This window comes from Thamnophis elegans, chromosome 11, assembly GCF_009769535.1.
Source record: "Thamnophis elegans isolate rThaEle1 chromosome 11, rThaEle1.pri, whole genome shotgun sequence".
NCBI classification, from domain to species: Eukaryota; Metazoa; Chordata; class Lepidosauria; order Squamata; family Colubridae; genus Thamnophis; species Thamnophis elegans.
The window spans coordinates 11,946,655-11,971,627 of record NC_045551.1 but is presented as its reverse complement, the minus strand read 5'-3'; the positions used below and the strand labels follow the sequence as shown (position 1 = coordinate 11,971,627).

The following is a 24,973-nucleotide window of genomic DNA, read 5'->3' as shown; positions in this document are numbered from 1 at the left end:
TGGTGGGGTGGGGTGCTGCCTACTGGCAGTTTCCGGCACCAGTGGGAACTGTGGGAATGATTGCGGCTGTGGCAGTTGGGAAGGTCCTTCGTTCCTCCCACTCCCTACAAGATACCGTGCAGAGCCCATGCCGATAGATGGCATTTCCTCGCAACGGCTTCTGGGCTCGCCGCCGCTGAAATTCAGAATAAGCTCCATTATCTTCCACCCGGGAGGTCAGTTTCCAGGGTTGGCAGTGCTTGTAGTCGGGGACAGTTGGGTCAGGGGAGGCTGTGAAAGAATCCGTGGGAGAAAAGATGGGGCGGGACCTTGGGCTGAAGGGCATGCTTAAGTGTAACACCAGAAACACCCAGCAACAATAAATCAGGTCCACCTAATCTGCAATGCCCCCCCCCCCCCTGCCGCCCCCAGTACATACCGGACAGTTGCCTTGTTTTCAAGGGTACCTCAAGCAGGATCGGGAGATCTCCGGAATGAACTGGTGTTTAAATTCCTTAAATAAATCGTGAGTTGATCACCTTCCGGGGAAACAGCATTTATAGCAATAGCAGTTAGACTTATGTACCGCTTCATAGGGCTTTCAGCCCTCTCTAAGCGGTTTACAGAGTCAGCATATCTCCCCCAACAACAATCCGGGTCCTCATTTCACCCACCTCGGAAGGATGGAAGGCTGAGTCAACCTTGAGCCGGTGAGATTTGAACCGCTGAACTGCAGATAGCAGTCAGCTGAAGTGGCCTGCAGTACTGCACTCTAACCACTGCGCCACCTTGGCTCTGTATTTGGTTGTATACCACTTCGAAAAGGAAATCTCTGCTTAGTTCCTGTAACTTATTAGCTATCATCAGTAGAGCACCATGCTTTATGCCTTCACCAACCACATGAAGCTAATGGCCACACCCCATATCTTGTTAAAGGTCTTGTTTGGGGGGGTTGGGGGGGGGTGGAAAAAGTTAAACTGAATGAACTTCCAATGAAGTTTAGAGGGTTCATACAAGGAGAACTCCTGGAGAGATGTGTTGAAAGAAATGTCCTTCTGGGTTCAGCTCCAAGTGGGGAAGAAGATATTGGAGACATGGAGGCTGCTTGGAAAGATGGTTTATTGTTGGACAGGGCCACATGGCTTGAGCCCTGAACAGAAAAGGTGATCACGTGCTTCAATGTTGATGGAGAAGAAGAGAAGGGCTGAGGAAGGGGCTTGCTAGGCTTTTATACCCTGTTCAGTCCCACCTGTTTCCTGTTCCTGTGTAAGAAATGTATTCTGACTGGTTGTCAGACTCCCATGGTGCCATGCAGGGGGCTACTCCCTAGGCTGTGATGAGTTCTCAGTTGCCTTGTGGTCAGTTGAGTAATATCCCTTCCCCCTACAGCTGCAGTGAGGAGAAGTCTTTATTATGTAAAGTGGGCTGGCCTGGCCATCTTAATGGCCCATTAGCTGGGGATGGGCAGAAAGCTGTAGGCAACTATTCTGTCTTTTGAAACATGTTTCTTTTCACATCCAGAGAAATATTCTGCCTTTTCAATATTTCCTAGGATATTTCATTTTTCTGGGAGAGGGCTGGATGATAACTTCCCACAGATGCCTACATTGCTGGTGGGGGATTGTGGGGGAGGGAATGAATGTTGTTGCATGATCAATGTCTGGCAGAGGGATTCCAACTGTCATCACAGATCTCTTGGATCAAAAGCAGGCTTTGAGAAGCATTCATTCTGAGTTGGTAAATACATCTGCCTTCTTTATCAACTGTCCAGTCTGTTGTGTTTATTGATTTAGATAGCCCTTGTATGTGCTTTACTCTCCGAAACTAAGGAGAATGTTCAGTGTCATCTTTTGGAAGTGTTCTGTGGTGCTTAAACTATTCTAGGTGAACAAAGATTTGTTTCAATGCAGACAACAAGAATAATGATGGGTTTTTTAGAAGAAACATTTCACATTCTTTACATTTTATTTTTAGGCATCTGGATGTCATCAACCTTGCTGTTCTCGGTGGATAAAATGAGTTGAAGGCAAGGATTATTGATTATTAAGCTTCTATTGTACCTCTTATTTTATCACAGGGTGAGTGACTAATCTTGCTTTTTTAATTTCAAATGTATTCATATAATGACAACTGAACAAATGTTCGTTTTGTATGTAGGAATAAGTATTCATTTTTATTTTAGAAGGCAGTGCTAAAGTCTGGGCAGTTGTTTATGTGTATGTCCAGTGTATGTTCATCACTTTAAATTAGAATTAAACATAGATTTAGTATGGTTGTAGTAGTGGCAGAATGGGTTTGGAAAAGGATATGAATAGGTGGAAATTGTTAATAATCCTTTACTTATCTTAGAATTTATTTTGTGGTGTATAATCTGATCATTTCTTAAATACATAAACTATTTTAGTTGCCTTTTTGTTACCTAGTTTTGTTTTTATTCTTTGCCCAGGGTCAGCAATAATTTAAAGACTTCTCTTTGCAGTGCATGGACACAAAACCAATGCGCAGGTAATTATATACTTAATTAAGTAGATTGCATTGTGACATGATCATACTAAATTATTATTTATAATCAATGTATAGAATCTAGATAAGGGTTGGAGTAGATGGCCTACAAGGTCCCTTCCAACTCTGTTAATCTGTATCTGTATCTATCTAGACAATAGTACTTTAAAGCTTTCCATTTGTCCTCTTTTCCTCTGAGAACAGTGGCCCACTACAGTTGCCACTGCATTTTGGAAAAACAGACTAATGCACGAGTGATCGATCTACAACCTTTCTTGGCTTTTGAATCACAGCTGCCAGTAACTCTCACAGTTGGTCATGCCTTTTGAGACTGCTGAAGCATTATGAAGTTGTGTATCCCCATTTAAACGCTTCAGTACATCTCTATAAATTTAAATTTTGCATCTGTATTACTTTAAGAGTTGGCAGCATTTGGTCAATCTTGTTTGGTCTTGGAACCTAATAAGCTAGGCCTGGTTAGTACTCGGATAGGATATCATCTGGGACTCCCAGGACTACAAACTAGACTGGGGACTAAAATGCTGGAAGAATATAATGGTAAATTATTCTTATACTGGGAAATATCCATGAAGCCTTACGTTTGCTTTAAGGATTGGTCTTTACTAATTCCTACCTATGTATCTGCATAATTCTCTTGACTTGCAGCTATTTACTTGCCTTTCATGTACAATAATAATTAATTAATCATCTTCATTTAATTAGTAATCTGATCTAAGTAGTTGCTGAGATTAAAACTTGAATATGCAACAGCTATCTAAAATAAGATAATGGATAAGATATAGAAAACATATTTAAATAAAGCTCGCCTGCTTTACCTTCTGGGTGGCTGATTCAACAAAATTTACTTTGACTTCTGGTATTAGAAAAACCAAGGGTCAGGGTGACACATTGAACAAAGCTGCAATATATTTAGCTTTGGGATGCATGTAAACATTGCCATTGTGTACTGTTCAATAAACTATGGATACATCTTGACTTTTTCCCCCTTACCCATATTTTTAGTACTATGATTTATATAGGGCGGTCAGGAAAAAATTACCTCTCTTTTTACAGAAAATTTAGATACTAAAACTGTGGCATCTTCCTGCTTGTGGAAGGACACTCATTTTACTAGGTTTTTTTTTTACCATTTTACAAATTGCAAACATCCCATGGATCCACTTTGGATTTGTATTGCTTCTTACTCTTTTTCTTAGGTTAGATGTCATAAATAGATTTTTTAAAATCAAATTCGACCATAAAATAGTCCCTAGATCCTCTCCTATTGCATTGGATTCTATGTTAAAAATCAAGGAAATTGAATAATTAAAATATACATCTCATCCTAATTAAAAATATATATTTTTGGAATTTGAATTGTCTTGAAAAAAAACTAACAGTTTTTTAAAAAGAAAGAGAATTCTTATAACCCAAATTGTTCATAGTTTCTGTTTGGCTTTTTAATGTTTTCACATAGCTTTCACTATTTGGATTCTACAAGAAAATCTGGTATTACATGCATTTTATTTTGAATATTTTCTCAGAAATTTGTTCAGTCTAAATATTATATTTCTTTATTAAAGTTATTCCAGCTATAATAAGTACACTTTCCCTTTTAATAAAGAGATCTGTAAATAGCATTATTGTTTTTTTCATTGTTGAATTACTTCTTTCAAAAACTGTCAAGATGAAGTTTCTTACGACATTTTTCTTTCCTTCCCTTTATAGTTTAATAAATGCTTGTCCACTTCATGTTTTTGGTATAATGTTTTCTATCCAATGGTCTCACTGCTTTGTTACTTTATTAGGTGTACTAGCAATCGAGCAGGTGAAACCGGAATGGATGTAACAAGCCGTTGCACTCTTGGAGATCCCAACAAACTACCCGAAGGAGTGCCTCAACCTGCTCGCATGCCTTACATCTCGGACAAGCACCCTCGCCAAACATTGGAGGTTATCAATTTGTTGCGTAAGCACCGGGAGCTGTGTGATGTGGTGCTGGTTGTGGGGGCCAAAAAGATCTATGCCCATCGAGTCATCTTATCAGCCTGCAGTCCCTACTTCCGAGCTATGTTCACAGGAGAACTTGCAGAGAGCCGGCAGACTGAAGTGGTGATCAGAGACATAGATGAAAGGGCCATGGAACTGCTTATTGACTTTGCATATACTTCCCAAATTACGGTAGAAGAGGGCAATGTTCAGACCTTACTACCAGCTGCTTGCCTCCTCCAACTAGCTGAGATCCAAGAAGCCTGCTGTGAGTTTCTGAAAAGACAGTTGGATCCTTCCAACTGCCTTGGCATTCGAGCGTTTGCTGATACTCATTCTTGCCGTGAACTTCTTAGAATTGCTGATAAATTCACTCAGCATAATTTTCAAGAGGTGAGTAACCCTATAATTAAAATCTGGTCAATATATGCATTGGAAGTAAGTGACAACATGAACTATGAACTGTACCAAAGTAGGTGAAGGTTTTTGAACAGTCCTCAGCATTCAAAGAAAACAAAAAACAAACAAACCCCAACTTCCCTTCAATTACAAGTTTCATCCTGCAAAAATAAATATGAGCTAAAATCTTTTATTACACATACTGTTGGCAAGGCTTTTTTGTCTTTGTATCATTTTTTAAATCTAAGTTGTACTGTATTCTGCATAGACCAAACCTTAAAACTACATGCATCTTGCAAATTTAAAATTTTAAACATTCTCATATGATGATAATACAATAATACAATACAATGTTTTTTCTTTTTGATATTGCTCACTCTAAATGTCATAAATGTTTTGGAGTAGAACAAATGTATTTTGACTGAGAACAATAATAGATTTCTAGTTTGGGGAAATTCCTCAATTTTTATTAACGAGAACGAGAGTTTTACATATAAAAGGGTACTACATTGAGAATACAGAAAAAAATACTTGCTAAAATATTGTATTTTGATGGAATCTAATAGTACTGTATTACCAAGTGAAAATATTATTGTTAGGAAGATAATTTTACAACCGTAAGGAAATGACCCAGAACATTGTTCTGGGCCATATGTGGCTGAATTTCCGCATTGGTAGTTGCTATCTTACGACTTTTTGTACTATTTCATAACCCTAACAGTATTATTTCTGTTAAGTATTGATTATCATTTATTATTATTAATAAATTTAGCATGGATTACTTTTCACAGTGCGTTTCTTATACATAATTAAATGCAACTTGATATGTGGTGATCTATGAAGTGAATAATGGAAATATTCATAATCTTTATAAAATAATTTATCTTCATGTTTAGATTAGTTCATTGGGAAAAGATTATATCCATGTATAAAATACAGGTACAACTGGGAGCCAAATGAAATTGTGACCCTGCAAATACTGAATTGTTTTCAAACTGTCATGGGCTATATTTTGATTAATGAGTGGGCAGGGACATTACTTTTACAAGTCATATGGTGTTCAAATGAAAAATTCTTTTTGTTTCAACTCTTTGATGTATTATATGAGAAAAAGAAATACTTGAATAAAATATTAGCAGAATTCTTAGAATAAACTGATTAGAAATCTATAACTTGCTCAGTAAACAATACATCTTTTTAAATGGAATTGAATCACGGAATGTAAATGAAGGGATCTTGGAGACAATCCTGTACAGTACAGGAATTTGTGATCCTGGCATTCCCAACAAATGATCATCTAGTCTGTATTGAAACAACTCTGATGAAAGATACTTTACTGCCACAGCTGCAGAGGAGGAGCCGAGGTGGCGCAGTGGTTAGGGTGCAGTACTGCAGGCCACTTCAGCTGACTGTTACCTGCAGTTCAGCGGTTCAAATCTCACCGGCTCAAGGTTGACTCATCCTTCCGAGGTGGGCGAAATGAGGACCCAGACTGTGGGGGCAATTTGCTGACGCAATTTGCTAAAAATCTGTAAACCGCTTAGGGAGGGCTGAAAGCCCTATGAAGCGGTATATGTCTAATTAATAATAAAAAGCTATCTACTAGAATGTTTTATTATTTATTTCAGATGTTTATATATTACCCTTCACCAAGAAATCCTAAAATGTTCACAATTATTAATTAGAATACAATGTTTTATTTAAAAAATAATCCCATAGAATTTCAGTGTTACAAGATCAGTTAGATCATTTAAAAACAAAGTAAACAAAGTAAGGATTTCCCCATTTGCTAAATGCATTTGGCTTTAGGAAGAGGACCAAGGCAATGTCAATCTTCTCCTCAGTAAAATTCCAAATATGGTTTTATTATTAAAACTATTATATTATTTACGTTAAGTGATTTTATCCTACCTGCCCGGGAACCTGGGGTTTAGAGGAGGTAAAGTTCTGTACAATTGTTATCTTTTGTACTGCTGCTTCCCAAAAGCAGTCCAAAAAAGAGATTTCAGAAAGTTCCTTCAATTGACCTGATTCCAATGGGGCAAGATAATATCTTTTTTCTTAGTTCTGTATGTTATAGAAATGTTATGGATTCTCTTCTCTCTTTGGAAAAAGTTGTTTTCCACTGAGAGCCTAGAGGGAATGCATATCTACATGTTTGCAGCTTGTCAGGAGCTTGTATTTCGCACTTTAGTGCTTGGCAGCTTTTGCAGTCTGAGTCCCTCTGAGGTGCCCCTGAGCCCCTGTGTGTATATTTAGAGAAAGCAAATGAAAAGAAGGTGGGATAAAGTGAGTCCATCTTGTAACCCCGAGGCACTCTGACAGAAACTAAGATTAAAAGATTTTATATATATATAACTGCTGCTTTATATATAATGCTGGTCTTGTTGTATTTGGGTCTTTTCCTGTGTAAGATTGAGATTGTCGGCAATGTTTCAGCGAAGTCTCACTCGCCATCTTCAGGCAGGTGTTTTCGGCTTAAAGCGTGATCAGAGCTGCCGTCTTTCTATAAATCTAGGTGGGGGGGTGTGGAGTGCTGGCTTTGTTTCAGTAAGTGGATTGATAGGCTGTGTGGTTGTATTATGATTGGTAGCTTGGTGCTGATTGGTGCTGGCTGTGTGTCCGTTGTTGTTTTGTGTTGTAATGGCCTGGGTGGTGGGTGGAGTTGTTGGTTGACTAGGGCTGGTTTTCATATGTCTGGTAGGCGGGAGGTATCGTCACGTTTATTCATGTTGTGGGGGTGTTTCTCTATTTCTATAGCTTCCATAATTCTCTTGTTGAAGTGTTCAGTTTTGGAGATTAATTTGATTCCTTCAACATTAATTTCATGTTCTGTAGCTTTAAGGTGCTGGAAAAGAGAGGAAGTTTGTTCTTTTTTTCTTACTGCATTCTTGTGTTCTGCGATGCGTGCATTTATTCTCCTGTTGCAGGGCAGATTTTGCATGGTATTTCGTAGACTCCTTGGTTTTCTAGCTGGATTTTGTCTTTGGGGTTTCTTAAGATATTGGCTATTGTTTGGTCAGTGTTGAAGGTTGTTTTGATATTGTGTCTGTGGAGAATTTTGCTGATTTCATCTGTGGTGCCTTTGATGTAAGGGAGGAGGGCGATGCCATTGTCCTGTTCTGTGTCTCGGTTCTTGGGGGGAGTCTCCCTTTGGATTAGGTTGGCAATTGTTTTTCTTTGGAATCGGTTGGAGATCATAAACATATTAATCTCCAACGGATTCCAAAGAAAAACAATTACCAACCTAATCCAAAGGGAGGCTCCCCCCAAGAACCGAGACACAGAACAGGACAACACTTTCACAAGAGAATAATTATGGAAGCTATCGAAATAGAGAAACACCCCCACAACATAAATAAACATGACAATACCTCCCACCTAACAGACATCTGGAAACCAGCCCTAATCAACAAATGAACCCCATCCAATACCCAGGCCGTTACAACACAAAACGACAACGGACCCACAGCCAGCACCAATCAGTACCAATCAACCAATCATGATACAACCACACAGCCTATCAATCCACTTACTGAAACAAAGCCAGCACTCCACACACACACACACACACACACACACACACAAGGACCAAGATTTATAGAAAGTTGGCAGCTCCGACCACACTTTAAGCCAAAAACACCAGCCTGAAGATGGCGAGTGAGACCTCACCGAAACGTTGCCAAGGCAATCTCAATCTTACATGGGAAAAGACCCGAATACAACAAGACCAGCATACCTACACCCGTGAAAATCTACAAATAAATAAATAAACAAATATATATATATATATATATATATATATATATATATATATATGTGTGTGTGTGTGTGTGTGTGTGTGTGTGTGTGTGTGTGTTTTATTTGTGCTGATAAATAAATAAAGGGAGACTAGTATAGATCTATTTCAAGCTATTTAGCTCTCATCAGCTAGTTTATTTATCAGCACAAATAAAAAAACACAAATATAACAAAGGCAACAGTAAAAATATTGGGTTTCTGTCGTGATGGACTCTTGTGACGAGCCGAAGGACAGATGATGGAAGCAGTTAGCTTCCTCCCATAATTGGGGCTTACCAGGGGTTGTAAAAAATCTAATATATATATATATTTGCCTATAATGCATTGGGTAATTTTGCTTTATACTCTCTGTACATTTTTTGTCCATAATACAAATGTAACTGCTTTATTGAAATGATTTATTCTCTCAATAGCATTTTGGGTTGTCATTATTTCCTGATTACAAATGGAGAAACAGAGACCTATGAGGACAACCCTATAAAGGCCACTCTTAAACCATAGTTGGCAAACATCTTAATTAATGCTTCTGGAATCAAGGCAAATGATTCTGCTTAATGACCCATACTGATTTTGAACTTAGAAAATTTATATTGATGGCTTAATGTAAATAATATATTTCTTATGTAAAATTTATTGTATGTAAAATGGAGCTTTAGATATATTATGAAACGCCTACACTGAAATATGCAAAAGCTAAAGGTGCCGAAGTACTTTTTTCAACAGAACTTGAAATTTTATCTTATTATAGGTGATGGAAAGTGAAGAATTCATGCTGCTTCCAGCCAATCAGCTTATTGACATCATTTCCAGTGATGAACTCAATGTCCGGAGCGAAGAACAAGTGTTCAATGCAGTAATGGCTTGGGTCAAATACAGCATTCAAGAAAGGCGCCCGCAGCTTCCTCAGGTACATTCCAAATACATTTCTTACATGATTGCACATACGCAAATATGCTATTTTGCAGGATATACTGTCAGGCCTGCAATTATATTCCTTTTAGAATTTTGGCCTGCCATACTTTCTCTTATTTCATTATGTTGTTTCATTAGTATAGTTGATGGGAGGGGGGAATAGAAAGGAGTAGGATTGTGGAATGTGTTGTTGTTATTCTTTTCCAGAAGACCAAGGTCATCATTTGTCTCTACACTTTTACACCTGACCGGAAGCAGCTGGGTGGAGATGACAGCATGGAAGAAGATTGGACCATGTGATGGATTTGTGGGTGTGGGGACAAGATCATGAACTTTTAACTGGGTGGAATCCCAGGTAGCTCTTTAGAATTGGGATTACACAGATATGCTAAAATGTCTGTTTTATTAAATTGGATCTTTAAGGATAGTTTTGCCTTGGACTCTGATTTAATTCTACATGATACTTGGAACGCTAACATATACATTTTTTGTTACTTATTTACATGCTGTTGTTTGTTAATATGAACAAAAAAAGAGTTGTTTATTTGAAAATGTATCAGAATGTGAAATAGCAGTTCATTCAGCCCTATTCTCTATGAGGTGATACCCAAAGCTCTGAAGCTCCGCTTAATTCGATCATTGGAACTTGTTAGGTGTCCCGAAGTGGTAGAGCATCTGATTTTTGATCCATTGTTCTTGTTTGACAGGTTTTGCAACATGTCCGCTTGCCACTGCTAAGTCCAAAGTTCCTGGTGGGCACAGTTGGTTCTGATCCCCTCATTAAAAGTGATGAAGAATGTAGGTAAGTCTTTACTAATGAGAAATATCCTACAGTTCTTCTTAATATAAAATTGTGAAGTTGCTCTGTTAAAAATTATGTCTAGTCTATAGCACTTTTTAATTTTTTTTTCTTAAGACATTCTTATTAGAAAAATACGTTTATCTTTGACATCTTTTCTATCGACAAATACATATGTAGACCAAAATATGCATTTCTTGTACACTGAGAAGATCAGTTAAAACTGGTGTGGTTTTTTTAGAGTTTTTTAGAGTTTTATTGAACACTTATAGGCCGCCCTTTTCCCTGAGGGGACTCAGGGCGGCTTACAATAATAATGGAGGGGAGTGCAAGACAAGACATAAAAGAAAATGTGAGTAAAAAATAATTAACAATAAAAGCACAACATTCACTCAGCATTCGTGCGGGGAGAGAGTAAAGTCCTATCCCCAGGCCTGACGGGATAGCCAGATCTTGAGGGCCGTGCGGAAGGCCTGGACGGTGGTGAGGGTGCGGATCTCCACGGGGAGATTGTTCCATAGCGTCGGAGCTGCAACTGAGAAGGCTCTCCTCCGCGTAGTCGCCAGTCGGCACTGACTGGCGGATGGAATTCGGAGGAGGCCTACCCTGTGCGATCTGATGGGACGCAGGGAGGTAATTGGCAGAAGGCGGTCTCTCAAATAGCCAGATCCACTACCATGGAGCGCTTTATGGATGGTAAGTAGGACCTTGAAGTGCACCCGGAGATCAACAGGTAGCCAGCGCAGCTCACGGAGGATCGGTGTTATGTGGGCGAACCGCGGTGCGCCCACGATCACTCGCGCGGCCGCATTCTGGACTAGCTGAAGTCGCCGGATGCTCTTCAAGGGCAGCCCCATGTAGAGCACATTGCAGTATTCCAGCCTAGAGATCACAAGGGCTCTTGGTGTTTCTTCAAGAAAGCTAACTTTTTCAGACAGTAAACGTTGAAAAAGAAAACATTTCAGAATGTGAAGCTTGAGAAATACTCAGCAGGCAAATACTGTGCTTCATCTTTCAATATAAAGCAATACCATCAATATTAATAATTACATTTCAGATTAGCAGTACTTATTTTTCCTTGGGCTTGATTTTAATTTATTTGTAGGGATTTAGTAGATGAAGCTAAGAACTACCTGCTGTTGCCCCAAGAACGGCCACTGATGCAGGGTCCTAGAACTCGGCCACGCAAACCCATCCGTTGTGGAGAGGTGCTCTTTGCAGGTATGCATGCATGTCCATCATTCTTAGCATTTTTGTCAGTTGTGAAGAGCTTTTGCTTTTTTCCCTAGATCCCAAGAAATCTTTGTTTTTCTTACTTGGGGAAAAAATATAAGACTATGGTGTAATGCAAAATTCACAATGTGTCTTAAAACATGCAGGTTCCTCAGCCAGAAATTTGAAAGTAGGATAAAAAAGAGGAAAAGGATAGCCAAAGAAGTTTTAGCAACAAAAATAAAAGCTATCTGGCTGTGTTACCTTGAAATCCTAAAAGAAAAGAAAAGATAAAAGGCAGAACTGATACATTTTGGAGTACACATTATAGCAATAGCAGTTAGACTTATATACCGCCATAGGGCTTTCAGCCCTGTCTAAGCGGTTTACAGAGTCAGCATATTGCCCCCAACAACAATCCGGGTCTTCATTTTACCCACCTCGGAAGGATGGAAGCCATTGGAAGGCTGAGTCAACCCTGAGCCAGTGAGATTTGAACAGCCGAACTGCAGAACTGCAGTCAGCTGAAGTAGCCTGCAGTGCTGCATTTAACCACTGCGCCACCTCGGCACATTATTTGCTGTATATGGTTTCCTGCACCGTGGTTGATGCACCATGGTTGATGTACCTTTTTAATTTTCACACTTCTACAGAGAGACAAGAATCTTTTTGTGTTTTATAATGCAGAGGTCACAGGGGAATTCCCCAACTTCTACAAGTGAGGGTGGCTGGGAGGGAGAGCCACCTGGTCCTGGTATACAGGCAGGAATTTATCAGTGGACAGAAAAATACCAGTCAGTGAGGCTAAGACATACAGTAGATTAAAATTGCCACACTTTTGTCCCCCTGGTCACTTTTGCACTTATATCTAAGTATGTTGGTTCACAAGTACTCACTGCTCTTTACTTGTTCCTGTATAGTCAGATGGAGGAAATCCACAACCAACATTCAGAATCATAACTTACTTAGATTCATTCCTGCGGAGTCCTGGACTTGATCCTGCTGAGTCCTCAAGAGTTTTGTCCCAGTGAAACTCCAAAGAAATATGGCCAAACAGGTTTAGAATTGGTGAGGATAAAGGGCAAAGGCAGACACCATAATTCTATAAAAACATCAGGAATATGCCAAATGCAGGCTTCTCTACTTTCCTGATCTGATCCAGTCGGCTATGCGAGGCTGTTGTGGGGAAAAAAGCTCACTTAAGTAAGGAATCGAAGCATTTGCAGATAGATGCAACTAAATACTTCTTTATCTATATCCGTCTTTATTTTTACAAATAACACAAGATAGTGAACATATCTGACACATCTTCTGCTCCTTTCCCCACAACTCTGTGAGGTGAGTTGAATGGAGAGAGTGACTGGCCTAAAGTCACCTAGGTGGCTTTCATGGCTAAGGCAGGACTTGAACTTGTGGTCTCCTACTTCCTCTATATTTTGTTTTTCTAAGGAGCCTTCGTGCCTTTTCATCTGATACGTTACTACATCTTCTAATTTGTACCCATATATTGCACATCAAGGGAAAGATAACAATCTTGTTTGTTACCTGTTTTTCTCTCCTTCAGGGTCATCAGACAGCTATAGTTTGTCTGCTGGGTGTAATATGCACTTTAGAGGCACGTGTGTGCGCACTTGTGTGTGTTTATGTGTACGTATATGTATGTATATAAAACGTTATCTGACCCCCCACACTCCATATGTCTAATTATATCCTGCCATTCTACTGTCTCCCAATTTGATTTTCTCAGTGGGTGGCTGGTGTAGCGGAGATGCAATTTCCAGTGTTGAGCGCTATGATCCTCAAACAAATGAGTGGCGGATGGTGGCTTCCATGAGCAAAAGACGATGTGGTGTTGGAGTTAGTGTCTTGGATGATCTTCTTTATGCAGTAGGAGGACATGATGGTTCTTCCTACCTAAATAGTGTAGAAAGGTAAGTTCTTATCACACAAAACATAAGCTCTTCAGTGTGTGCTTGCTAACATTATAGCAATGATTGAGTTATTTTAAGTGATAAATAAATAAATTGTTTAATGGAAAAGCAAGATATATATCATAAATCATAGCATCTGAGACTTGGGAACAGTGACACTATGTTATAGTGGTTTCATTCCTTTACCCAGAGGCGGTTTCAGTTAATGTTGGAGATAAACTCCAAGGTCCTATTTTGTGCGGGTCCTCAGGACTCATCTCTCTCATCTTTTCTCTTAAAGTCTACATGGGGCCATTGGGTGAGTTTATCTAGTGACATGGGACTGGCTGTCACCATTATGTGGATAATACCAGTTGTGTATCATAACCCCAGGCCAAACAAGTGAGGTCCACATCCTGGCATCTGCATACTGTTAAAAGTCTGGATAAAAGGTTCAATCTCCGCCATAGGAAGACTTTTTAAGATCATTATGCTAATTACTAATTATATTCCAATATATTACTTAATAAATCTAATGTAAAAATTATCTTCACATGGCTTTTATATTATTATTAAAATGGCTCAGGATTTTTCTTTCCTGTCAAAAAAATTACACAGGTAGTCAACATAGGAATACAATTGAGCCCAAAATTTCTGTTGTTAAGTGAGACAGTTGTTAAGTAAATTTTGCTCCATTTTAGGACTTTTTTTTAACCATAACTGTTAAGTGAATCATTGCAGTTAAGTTATTAACATGGTTATTAAGTGAATCTGGCTTCCCCATTGACTTGGCTTGTCAGAAGGTCGCAAAAGATGATCACATGAACCAGAACACGGCAACCGTCATAAATAAGAAACAATTGCTAAGCATCTGAATTTCGATCATGTGACCACGGGGATGCTGAAATGGTCATAAGTATGGAAAATGGTCATAAATCACTTTTTTCAGTGCCATTGTAACTTCGAAAGGTCACTAAATGAATTGTTGTAAGTCGAGGGCTATCTGTATAGGGATTTTAGATTTCTTTAAAGGTAGTAATAGGCAGTTTGTGCCCCATAGAATACCTTCAGACGAAAAACAGGCTGTGCAGTTTCATCTTATGTTGACGAAGAGAACTGTATAAAACCCTTAACTTTATCCCAAAATTTTGCTTTGTAAAAAACATAAGAGAACAAGCCAAAGAAACAAACCCAGATCTCGCCACACTAACCTGAAAAAGTAAAATCAGAAAATTGTAACTTGGATCATCACATACACATATAAATATAGCTCACAGTTAACAGATTTCTCCACCTCTGTGGCTTGCATTGATACAATATTCAGTTAAAAAATATAAGCAATCTTAGGATCAACTACAAATTAGCATTAAAAGCAGCAGTTAAATTCAACACATAAGTCGGACCATATCTTAAAAATCATGCAGCGAGAATTAAATATGTATCAGGTAATGGAGGTTTTCAAAAGAAACGAAAACAAGAATTTCACCTCCTTCCTCTCTTCTTCCTCTTCTGGACTAAGTTAGTTATTTATTCTGAACAGAAATACTACCCTGAACATAGTTTTGTCCAGTATTTAATCTCAATCCAGGTGAACTCTTAACAATATAGATGAAAAATAGAAGTTTCTTTTTATTAACAAACATGTAAAATACACGAACACAAAACTTAGACGTACACCACATTTACACAATACAATATGAACAGGGGCTTCCTGTTCTTTCTAATAGCAATTATCAATCGATACTGTTCACCTTATAGTATTTCCCCTTCTATTGTATTTCATTCAGATTTCACCATTCTTAACCCTCTTATTTTACCCATAACTATTATTTTTGAGTTTTGTTATATTACTTCATTGATTCTTGTTTCTTTCCTCCATCCACCTATACCATTTATCCCATATCTGGTAGAATTCTGATTCTTCTTTTCCCTGGATTTCTTCAGTTAGTTTGTCTATTTCAGCACAATCCATAACCTTTCTTATTATTTCATCTTTGCTTGGAGTTAATTTGTTTTTCCATTTCTGGGCAAAGGCAATCCTTGTCACCCTAATTATATGTAGTATTAAATACTGGATTTCCTTTTTGTATTTCGCAGACATTATTCCTAATAAAAAAACTTCAGGTTTCCATTCTATTTTAACCTCTGTTATTGCCTCCAGCCAATTTTTGATCTTTTTCCAAAAAATTTTAGCCTCCTCACAGGTCCACCATAAATGGTAATATGTTCCATGTATTGATTCGCATTTCCAACATTTTGGGGAGGTATTTGTTAAGATTTTAGCTAACCTTGTTGGTGCCAGGTGCCATCTGTAAAACATTTTGTATTGGTTTTCCTTGTATGCAACCGATAGTGTCATTTTTTAAGTTTGTTCCCCAAAATTTTTCACATTTGTCTAATTCAATATTATAGCCAATATTCTGTGGCCATTTTATCATTTGTTCTTTCACATTTTCCTCTTCCATTTTATACTTCAGGAGAAATGGTTATATATTCTCCCTATCATCTTTCTATCTGCGCTTTGAATAATTTTATCCAATTCGTGTGGTTCGGTTTCAATATCATATAATTTAGTATCTTTATTGTATTTAGTTTTGATTTGGAGGTAAGTTCGTTGATTGCTAGGCATTCTGTATCCTTTCAATTTTTGTCATTCACGTTTTTGATATTTCATTTCAATTCTCATATTTCATTTTTCATCTCTTCATGATTTGTAGCCATCACTTCTTGGCTTTTCGTCAATGTCTCTTGTATAATCTGGAGCATCAATTGCATACTCTGCATTGTTGGTGCTGGTCCCGTTGTTCCTGCCATCGTTCCGCCTTTCTCCAGCCCCAATGCACTCTCAATTGATCTTTGATTCGAGGAGAGGGGTGTTGCCGAAATCATATTGGGTGTAGTTTTTTTCACTAACTTTACTGAAGTTGCCATTCTTATCCCCCTATTTATTCTTGCCCACAATTGCATATAAATTCTACTTTACTTCTACTTTATCAGCAATATCAGTGGTATCAATAATTATATATCTCAATATTTAACAATAATTAACCTTCCTTAATATCACGTTTCAATATCTAAACATTCCTATGTATTATTTTATTCTGTTTTTGATCCTTAATTATTATATATCATAGAGTTATATATCACACTGTTATCTTATACAAATAGATGTCTCTCAATTGTATCAGCTATACAGGTATTCAATTCCAGTAATTAGTTTCTCTCTCTGTATATATATCAGCTTATGTCACCGTTGGTTTTCTTGCATCAGACTTCACGGTTCAAATTTATAATCCACTAGATGTCACCCTCTCCTCAGCATCACTGTTAGTGTCAATCAGTTAATCAACAAGTTCAGCGGCAAAGGAAAATAAAGGGGTGGGTGGGTAAGTTTAACTATTATTTGGGAAAAACAAAACAGTAGAAGGAAGAGCAAGAAGAAAAAAGTCAACAACCAATCTGAATGTTAAACAATCCTTATGAGCTTTTACAAGTCTTCTCAGCAGTTAATATGTCCTACTCCTGTTTTCTATGCCGGGTTTTCGTTCTTACTGTGTTCACTTTCCTTCAAGTTATTCAGACTGTCAATTCCAATTCAATGCCTATGCTCTCACTACTTTTCGGCAAAAATCTGAACTGCAAAAATAGTCTCCTTCCCAGAGTGTCTTTCTTTCCAGTTCACCCTCTCTGCCAATTTCGCGTTGGCCTCCTCTTCTTTGGTTGTCAATAATAGTAACAGATGTCTCGATTGCAACTGCTTTCGCTCTCTGCTTCCTTCTTATGCGGTCGCCATCGCTCTGGTCCTGACCAAGTGGCAGGATAGATCTTCGTCCGTTTAGTGGGTTTCTGCTACCCACTGAGGGATTTGCCTTATCACCCCAGCATCTTCAGAGTTTCCCCCTTAATCTGCTGGTCCCTTCAGGATCCACAGCGCTCAAAAATGAGCCCAAACGAAGAAGTTAGAGGTTAGGAGAACTCCCGTTCCTCAGCTCCAAGCACGGTCACGTCACCACAAAAAGTCCAAAAAATAGAAGTTTCAAGAGAAGAAAATACAGAACTCATAAGAAAAAGAGTGAGAACTTACAAGATGATTACCATGAAGATCTGAAATATACTTTCTTTTCCAGATACGATCCAAAAACCAATCAGTGGAGCAGCGATGTAGCACCTACCAGCACCTGCAGAACCAGTGTTGGAGTGGCAGTACTTGGTGGATATCTGTATGCTGTAGGTGGTCAGGATGGTGTTTCCTGTCTCAACATCGTTGAAAGGTATTTTAAAAATCAACTTGGAAACAGAGTTCCTTCAGGAAGATAGCAGGATTACTTTTACTGGCAGTGAGATCTTTCCTTCTTTTTGTTTCAGATATGATCCAAAAGAAAACAAATGGACTCGCGTAGCTTCCATGAGTACTAGGCGACTTGGGGTAGCTGTGGCTGTGTTAGGAGGCTTCCTGTATGCTGTTGGAGGTTCTGATGGGACATCACCTCTAAACACAGGTATTTCCCATAGAAGCTCAATTTACTTTCATACCTTTGTTGCTCAGGGACATTGAAGAATCAAGAATTATCAGTGTTATTGAGAAAGAAAATGAGCTATAGCACAGCAGGAATGATTAATTCTTTTTACCAAGTTGTTATACCTCATTAATTCTTCATTAAGTAGATTAGTTGTCTCTATCTGATAGACAGATTTTCCAAATAAATCAGTTGAGAGTTTTTATTAAGAGTGATTAACAGTTCTTCAAGATTAAAAAGTTTGTTTGATATAATAGAACCAGTATTTTAATTAATATATCTCCAGACTTGAGAAATAATATTTACAAACAGCTACTTTTTAAACACTCTTCTGTGTTGCTTGAAACATCTGATGGACTACGAATATAAACTGAAGACTGAATCAGATTAGCTTACAGTTTGATAATTACCAATATCTCATCTGATTATTTTTGTTACAGCTGTTGATATGGGAATGGGGGATTTAGACTGTGTTTTGCTATTGTTATATGCCTTTATTGTTTGACCAGTATCATAAAAACCATCCACAGTGGAACGCTACAATCCCCAGGAGAATCGCTGGCACACAATTGCACCTATGGGCACTCGGCGTAAGCATCTAGGCTGTGCCGTATATCAAGACATGATCTATGCTGTGGGAGGCAGAGATGATACTACCGAACTTAGCAGTGCTGAGCGATATAATCCCAGAACTAATCAGTGGTCACCTGTAGTAGCGATGACATCACGCCGTAGTGGGGTAAGGTCTTTGGTTGGTTGACTGCTATTTCTCCATATGTTCCATGATTAGACTGCCGAGTATTAAAGAGAACAATTTAAAAGGCGTGCAAAAGTTGCAATTAAAAACTTAGAATTTGGAAAAGGAAAAGGTAGCACTGTATTGAAAGTCTTCTTTGGGGAAATGTGTTTGTTTTGTGCATAGACATTACAGCTGAATGAAGTTAGAACCCTGGCTCCATGTTGATATGTATTATAATAATTATTTATAAAGTATCAGATTACACAGTATAAGATCATTTTTAATGGAAAATCTTTAGATACTGTACCGAGGTGGCGCAGTGGTTAAATGCAGCACTGCAGGCTACTTCATCTGACTGCAGTTCTGCAGTTCGGCTGTTCAAATCTCACCGGCTCAGGGTTGACTCAGCCTTCCATCCTTCCAAGGTGGGTAAAATGAGGACCCGGATTGTTGTTGGGGGCAATATGCTGACTCTGTAAACCGCTTAGAGAGGGCTGAAAGCCCTATGAAGCGGTATATAAGTCTAACTGCTATTGCTATTGCTATATGAAACTTAGGCACATAAAATGATCTGTGCAATGTTACTATTCCAAGTGTTTTATGTGTGCGTAACAATAAGTACAGGTAGTCCTTAACCTATGACCATTGGTTCAGCGACCATTCAAAGTTACAGTAGCACTGAATAAATGGTTATGACCACTTAATGGAGATCCTGCCATCCCAGCACCCCTGCAATCATGTGAATGCAGTCTAGGCACTTGACAACTTTTGTACTTTTGAGTGGTTGCCAGTTACCCTGCATCACTGTTTGCAATCTTCTCTGCCATCTTCTCCAGAAAGTCAATGAGAAAGACAGCAGGGAAGGTTGCAAGTCACTGGGCTGTCTCCCCCACCTGTCTCTCTGCATTTGTGCCATGCCAAACATTTGGGCGCCCTTGTGGACCCTCCCCAATGCTTGCTGCACCTCCCTCACGCCACTGCACACCCAACTTGCACCTCCTATTTTCTGACTGTTCCTTGCACACCTCCCCAATCCATGCTTTCTGCACTTTCTCCAACCATTCTTCTTGCACATCCCTTTGCATCTTCCCCAATCAGTGCCTATTGTGCTCCTGGAGCTGCACACCTCTTGCACATCCTTTATGCATCCTGCTTGACCTGCACCATGCCCCTCATGCATCCTAATACCTTCTCGCTTCCTCTCCCACACAGCAGCAACCACTTATCTACTAGCCTGCCAACCTGGAACTTGTAACTTCCTGTCTGTTTTTCCATTGACTTTGGTTGTGGGAAGCCAGCAAGAAGTTGCCTTGTCTAATGACCGTAGGATTCAGTTAACAATGGCAATGGGACTGCAGGAATTGCCATCACTACAATTGCAGTTTAGAATAGCAATAGCAATAGCAATAGCAGTTAGACTTATATACCACTTCATAGGGCTTTCAGCCCTCTCTAAGCAGTTTACAGAGTCAGCATATTGCCCCCAACAACAATCCGGGTCCTCATTTTACCCACCTCGGAAGGATGGAAGGCTGAGTCAACCCTGAGCCGGTGAGATTTGAACAGCCAAACTGCAGAACTGCAGTCAGCTGAAGTAGCCTGCAGTGCTGCATTTAACCACTGTGCCACCTCGGCTCTAATGTTTAGAACACTAAACATCAAAAATTTGTACTGCAGCATTCTTGGTTATGTAATTAACATAAATATTTATTTATCTACACCAGGGGTAGTCAATCTTTTTATACCTACCACCCACTTTTGTATCTCTGTTAGTAGTAACATTTTCTAACTGCCCACCAGTTCCACAGTAATTGTGATTTATAAAGTAGGGAAGTAACTTTACTTTATAAAATTTGTAAAGCAGAGTTTGTAAACTCCTACTGCCCACCATGAAAGCTGGAACACCCACTAGTGGGCAGTAGGGACCAGGTTGACTACCACTGTTCTACACCCTACCTTTATTATTTTGATAAATAACTCAAGGTAGCAAACATTATTGATATTTCATCTTCCTCCCATTTTCCCCATAACTCCATGAAGTGATTTAGATGGAGAGTGATTGACCTAGCCATTAGAACAGACTTAACCACTAAACAAGACTTAATTATCTCTTAGGTTGGACTTGCTGTAGTGAACGGACAACTAATGGCCGTGGGAGGCTTTGATGGTACAACATACTTGAAGACTATTGAGGTTTTTGATCCCGATGCCAACACATGGAGGTAAACTAACTTTTGAACAGTGATAAGAAAGGCATAAGTCACACTGTATTTATTTCAACATGTTATCCCTCTGATTATATAATCAGTCCTTGAAAATAATGGGTTCACAAACTTATGGCAGGGATCTCCAACTGTTCCAGCTTTGCAGATGGGGGGGGGGGGAGATGGTTCCACACAAGCAGTGGACATGCCTAGCTCCATTTACACAAGTGTCAGGTACACGTATCCACTGCTCGCACAAATGGAGTTTCGCACATGAGTGCCCGCCACTCATGCAAATGGAGCTTCCCATACAAGTGCATTTGCCCACCACTTATGTAGCCCAGTTCTGAATGGGCCGCAGACCAGTACCTGGCTGTGGCCGAAGGGTTGAAGACCTCTGATCTACCATATGAAGTAGAAGATATAATGACTGATTTCACACGTTATACTAAACTATAGATATCCCAATTCTAAACATGATGGTGCCAAAATACAAAACATGTTGTGACATGACAGCACAAGCCCTGCCATTTCATACTTGCATATAAGTAATTAAGAGACAGAATTTGCATCATGATCACATTTGCATCATCTTAATCCCCTCCCAGCTCCTTATGCATTTAACCAATACCAAGTAAAGCACATTTCTGATGTGGCGTAATGTCTGTACGAAGTACCCACTGTGGGTATAAGGGCAGGAGGAATACACATACACTCTCAGAATTCATGATCTATGATTTCTGAAATAGTAGTGAGTTTGATTAAAGTAGTGCAAATGTGCAGTTAATGCCAGAGGAATGCCACAAAGATAACACATATCTATTATCTTCCAAAATTATTTATTCTTACATGGAATAAATTATCAGAGAATTATTTCGGTTGTGAAATTCAGCTTTACTTAATGCTCAAACTGAGCTATTCTGGAATTCTAATTTCTTTAAAGGTTAAGTCATTTGTCTTATTGCAGATAGGATATTTGCAGATATTGGAAGATTTTACCTTAAATAAAATGTGTAGAAAGACCTCAGACACAGATTACCTTTAACTTGGTATGTGCAAGGTATATTCATTCTAAGTTTAAAAATATTCTGCTAATCAATTTATGTGAGGAAAAACTGAGAACATGCAAGAGATGTTAGCAGCTTACTAATTGCATCTTAGCACATATGAGCATGTGTTACTTTTTTCTTAGCTTATTCCCAACTTGTTTTTAGCTTTTTCCAAACTTAACTGATTCAGAGATGCAAGAAAATAATTTCTTAAAAAAGAAGAAATTCAAACCTTCAAATTATCATACATATTGACAACGTAGTTTGTTCAACAAACCTTGATTAGTCATGGCTTAACATGTGTTGTAATCACAACAATCTATAGGAAAAATGTATGCTTTGATGAATTAATAAGGTTTATAATCTATAACGTATCTTCTAAAATAATAATTTAAAATTTGCCTGGAAAAACAAAAGCTTATGCTAAAAAATTTCTTATTCACTATGGCATTTCATATTTTATGGTTTTAATACATTTTTATTATTGCAGTTTGTTTCATCCAGATTTTAATCATTTAATTCATCACAGTAAGTGAATATAATTAGAATTAAAAGCATAACGTTTGTGACGATACAATGAAAAACCTTCTCATTAACTTCTTACACGCTTGTTGACTTATAAGCACCATGTAAATTTAATATAAGTGACTGTGTGTCTCATTTTTTAAATTAATTGTATTTAGACTCTTCAGTTTTAGATTTTTCAGCAGTTCTCTCTGATTCTTGTTATAAGAAGCATACCATTTCTTCTGCAGGCTGTATGGCGGAATGAACTACCGTCGACTTGGAGGAGGTGTGGGGGTTATCAAAATGACACACTGCGAATCCCATATATGGTAAAAAGCCAAAGGGAAAAATTTGCTTGTTTCCTCATTCCAACTGAAACATTTGTGTTAGGTAACTTAAGAGCCTTTCAAGACTCTAGTAAAATGAGATCACTTATGTTCTTGCTGTGCCTCTTCCTTTGGAACTGTAGTGGATATTCAAACGTTTGCTCTGTTCTCTGCTACAATTAAGGAAAAACATGCTACCCAACGCAGAAAACTCCCTGGAACAGTAATTTCCTTGTCTTTATCTTCCTATCCTAATATAATCTTTCTGCTGGAACTGGAATCCACTGTTACTCCGAGCATTGTCTAAGATCCCAGATATATGTGAGTTCTTTCAAAGAGGTGAACCTGTGTGAAGAAGTGACAAGCTGTAAGAGCAATGTTTCTATAAACATCATTTGCCTTGTTCAGAAAGTATAATAAAGCCAGATGGTCCTCTGCATCTGCCTTGTTGTAAAAAAAATGGCATTCAACCTACTCATTTCAGCAGGATGAGTGGTAGATTTTGTTTAAAACATATTGTACTGAGAGTATTGGACAGTTTTCTTAAAACTGAGACTTACTCCATTTAATTCATTACACACACACACACACAAACGCACAGAGCTATTAAATAAGGACATCAGTGTTACTCAGCAACAAGAACGAAGTATTGCAAATTCATGATCTAGTTATTGGAACAAGAAATTGAAATAGGGAAGTTTTAGCACAATTTATTAGATGGTTTCCACGAAACTAAACGGAAGCAATTCAGGAACCCAGATCTACTTTTATGTAGTGCTGTTAATTTTATTGAAATGAGTGTGAACCGTTAGATGCACTTCACTGTTGGCATAGTGGGAACATTTCTCTAATACACGTTCACAAATCTGGACAGTAATCTTGCAGTATGGGTTAAAGAAAGGGGGGAAAGCCCTCAATAATTAATAGGAAATAAAATAAATTCCCACTTTAGCCTCAGGTACTATCCTTACTCTGCTTTAAATCTGGATTCCAAAGTATAAGAAGGCTAGCCTTACTATGCTTCTGAAAGAAGTGATTAGAACGTTAGGATTTTCAGTTTAGCTTTTCATATTTATCCTTAAGATGTAGTTTTATTCTGTTGCGGGGGGAGGCGGTTTAGACCAGTTTATGAAAATTGGATTGTAAAAATACATTTATTACGACCATTTCAGCATTGCAGCTGAATCAAGTGCAGGACATCTATGTACAGCTTATATCTGAATTGAGTAATAACAGTTCTTAATTTGATACATCCTGCGACACTAGTCAGTTCTTATAATTCCAAAAGTTGCAAAAGAATGGATAATCTGCTTTGATCTTTGTGGATTATAACCATTGGGGGGAAAAAAATGACACTGAAGTGTCCTGTGTCACATTTATAAGAAACAACTTTGTTTATAAATTCAAGCATCTTCAATGTCTATTATATCTATTCATAAATTAGGATGGGGTGGAGGATTACAAATCAAATTTGGGGAGACATTACTTGAGATGATAAAACCTTTTACCCTAAAGGTTGGCATTCTTGTGTTTACATATTGAACATTTGCACCTTTATGAAGAAAAAGTATTCTGTAAACAATTGTTTACATATCATTTATGCTTTTTCTAGCATGTTAACTTGTATAGTGTTATTAAATAAAATCTGTATGTGTATTCTATTCTCTCATGAGTCCTGTATTTGCCAAATGGATATTGTAATACTAAAAAAATGTTTATTGTAGTTATACTTTTCTACATAGGTCAGTTGATATATGTACTCTCAGTAAACTTTTTCTGTATTTTCTTTTTTCATCATCTGTAGTGATATGCTATTGTAATAGACAAGAACTGCAGGAACCCTAAAAAGGATTGAAAACTAAGTTGTGCCCAGTTATTTAACAAATTGTATATGGTCGTCCAACTTACTCTCAGTTACTCCAGGCAAATTACAACAATAAAAAACAACATATAAAATCAATCACAACAGTACACCAACAACAACCAAACAAGCCATTTAATGGGCTCCATCGTGCTCTGGAGTACTGGGCCCATTGGCAAAACCAGATTTTCAGGGCATTGTCAAAGTAGAGTTAAATCTTATCTCTGTAGGGATGATGTTCCATAGGGAGTCAGTCACATGGAGAAA

The 24,973-nt window shown here is 38.2% G+C and overlaps 1 protein-coding gene across 1 annotated transcript; it reads left to right on the top strand.

Annotated features, from left to right (window-relative positions):
- Positions 1 to 25: 25 nt before the first annotated feature.
- On the top strand, positions 26 to 24,506 carry KLHL20 (kelch like family member 20). Its single transcript, XM_032226600.1, has 13 exons — positions 26 to 215; positions 1,954 to 2,057; positions 2,426 to 2,484; positions 4,290 to 4,863; positions 9,419 to 9,577; positions 10,290 to 10,384; positions 11,487 to 11,602; positions 13,341 to 13,524; positions 17,631 to 17,774; positions 17,869 to 18,002; positions 18,551 to 18,759; positions 20,875 to 20,981; positions 22,768 to 24,506. The coding sequence occupies exons 3-13, from the start codon at positions 2,462 to 2,464 to the stop codon at positions 22,850 to 22,852; spliced, it is 1,830 nt and encodes a 609-aa protein (XP_032082491.1). The 5' UTR covers positions 26 to 215; positions 1,954 to 2,057; positions 2,426 to 2,461; the 3' UTR covers positions 22,853 to 24,506.
- The last annotated feature ends 467 nt before the right edge of the window (positions 24,507 to 24,973 follow it).

Bases quoted from the DNA above. Each gene is read 5' to 3' on its own strand.
- KLHL20 (XM_032226600.1), top strand. From the start codon at position 2,462: ATGGACACAAAACCAATGCGCAG. The intron at 11,603-13,340 runs GTATGCATGCAT...TGATTTTCTCAG, and splicing joins TGGAGAGGTGCTCTTTGCAG to TGGGTGGCTGGTGTAGCGGA. The intron at 17,775-17,868 runs GTATTTTAAAAA...TTTTTGTTTCAG, and splicing joins TGTCTCAACATCGTTGAAAG to ATATGATCCAAAAGAAAACA.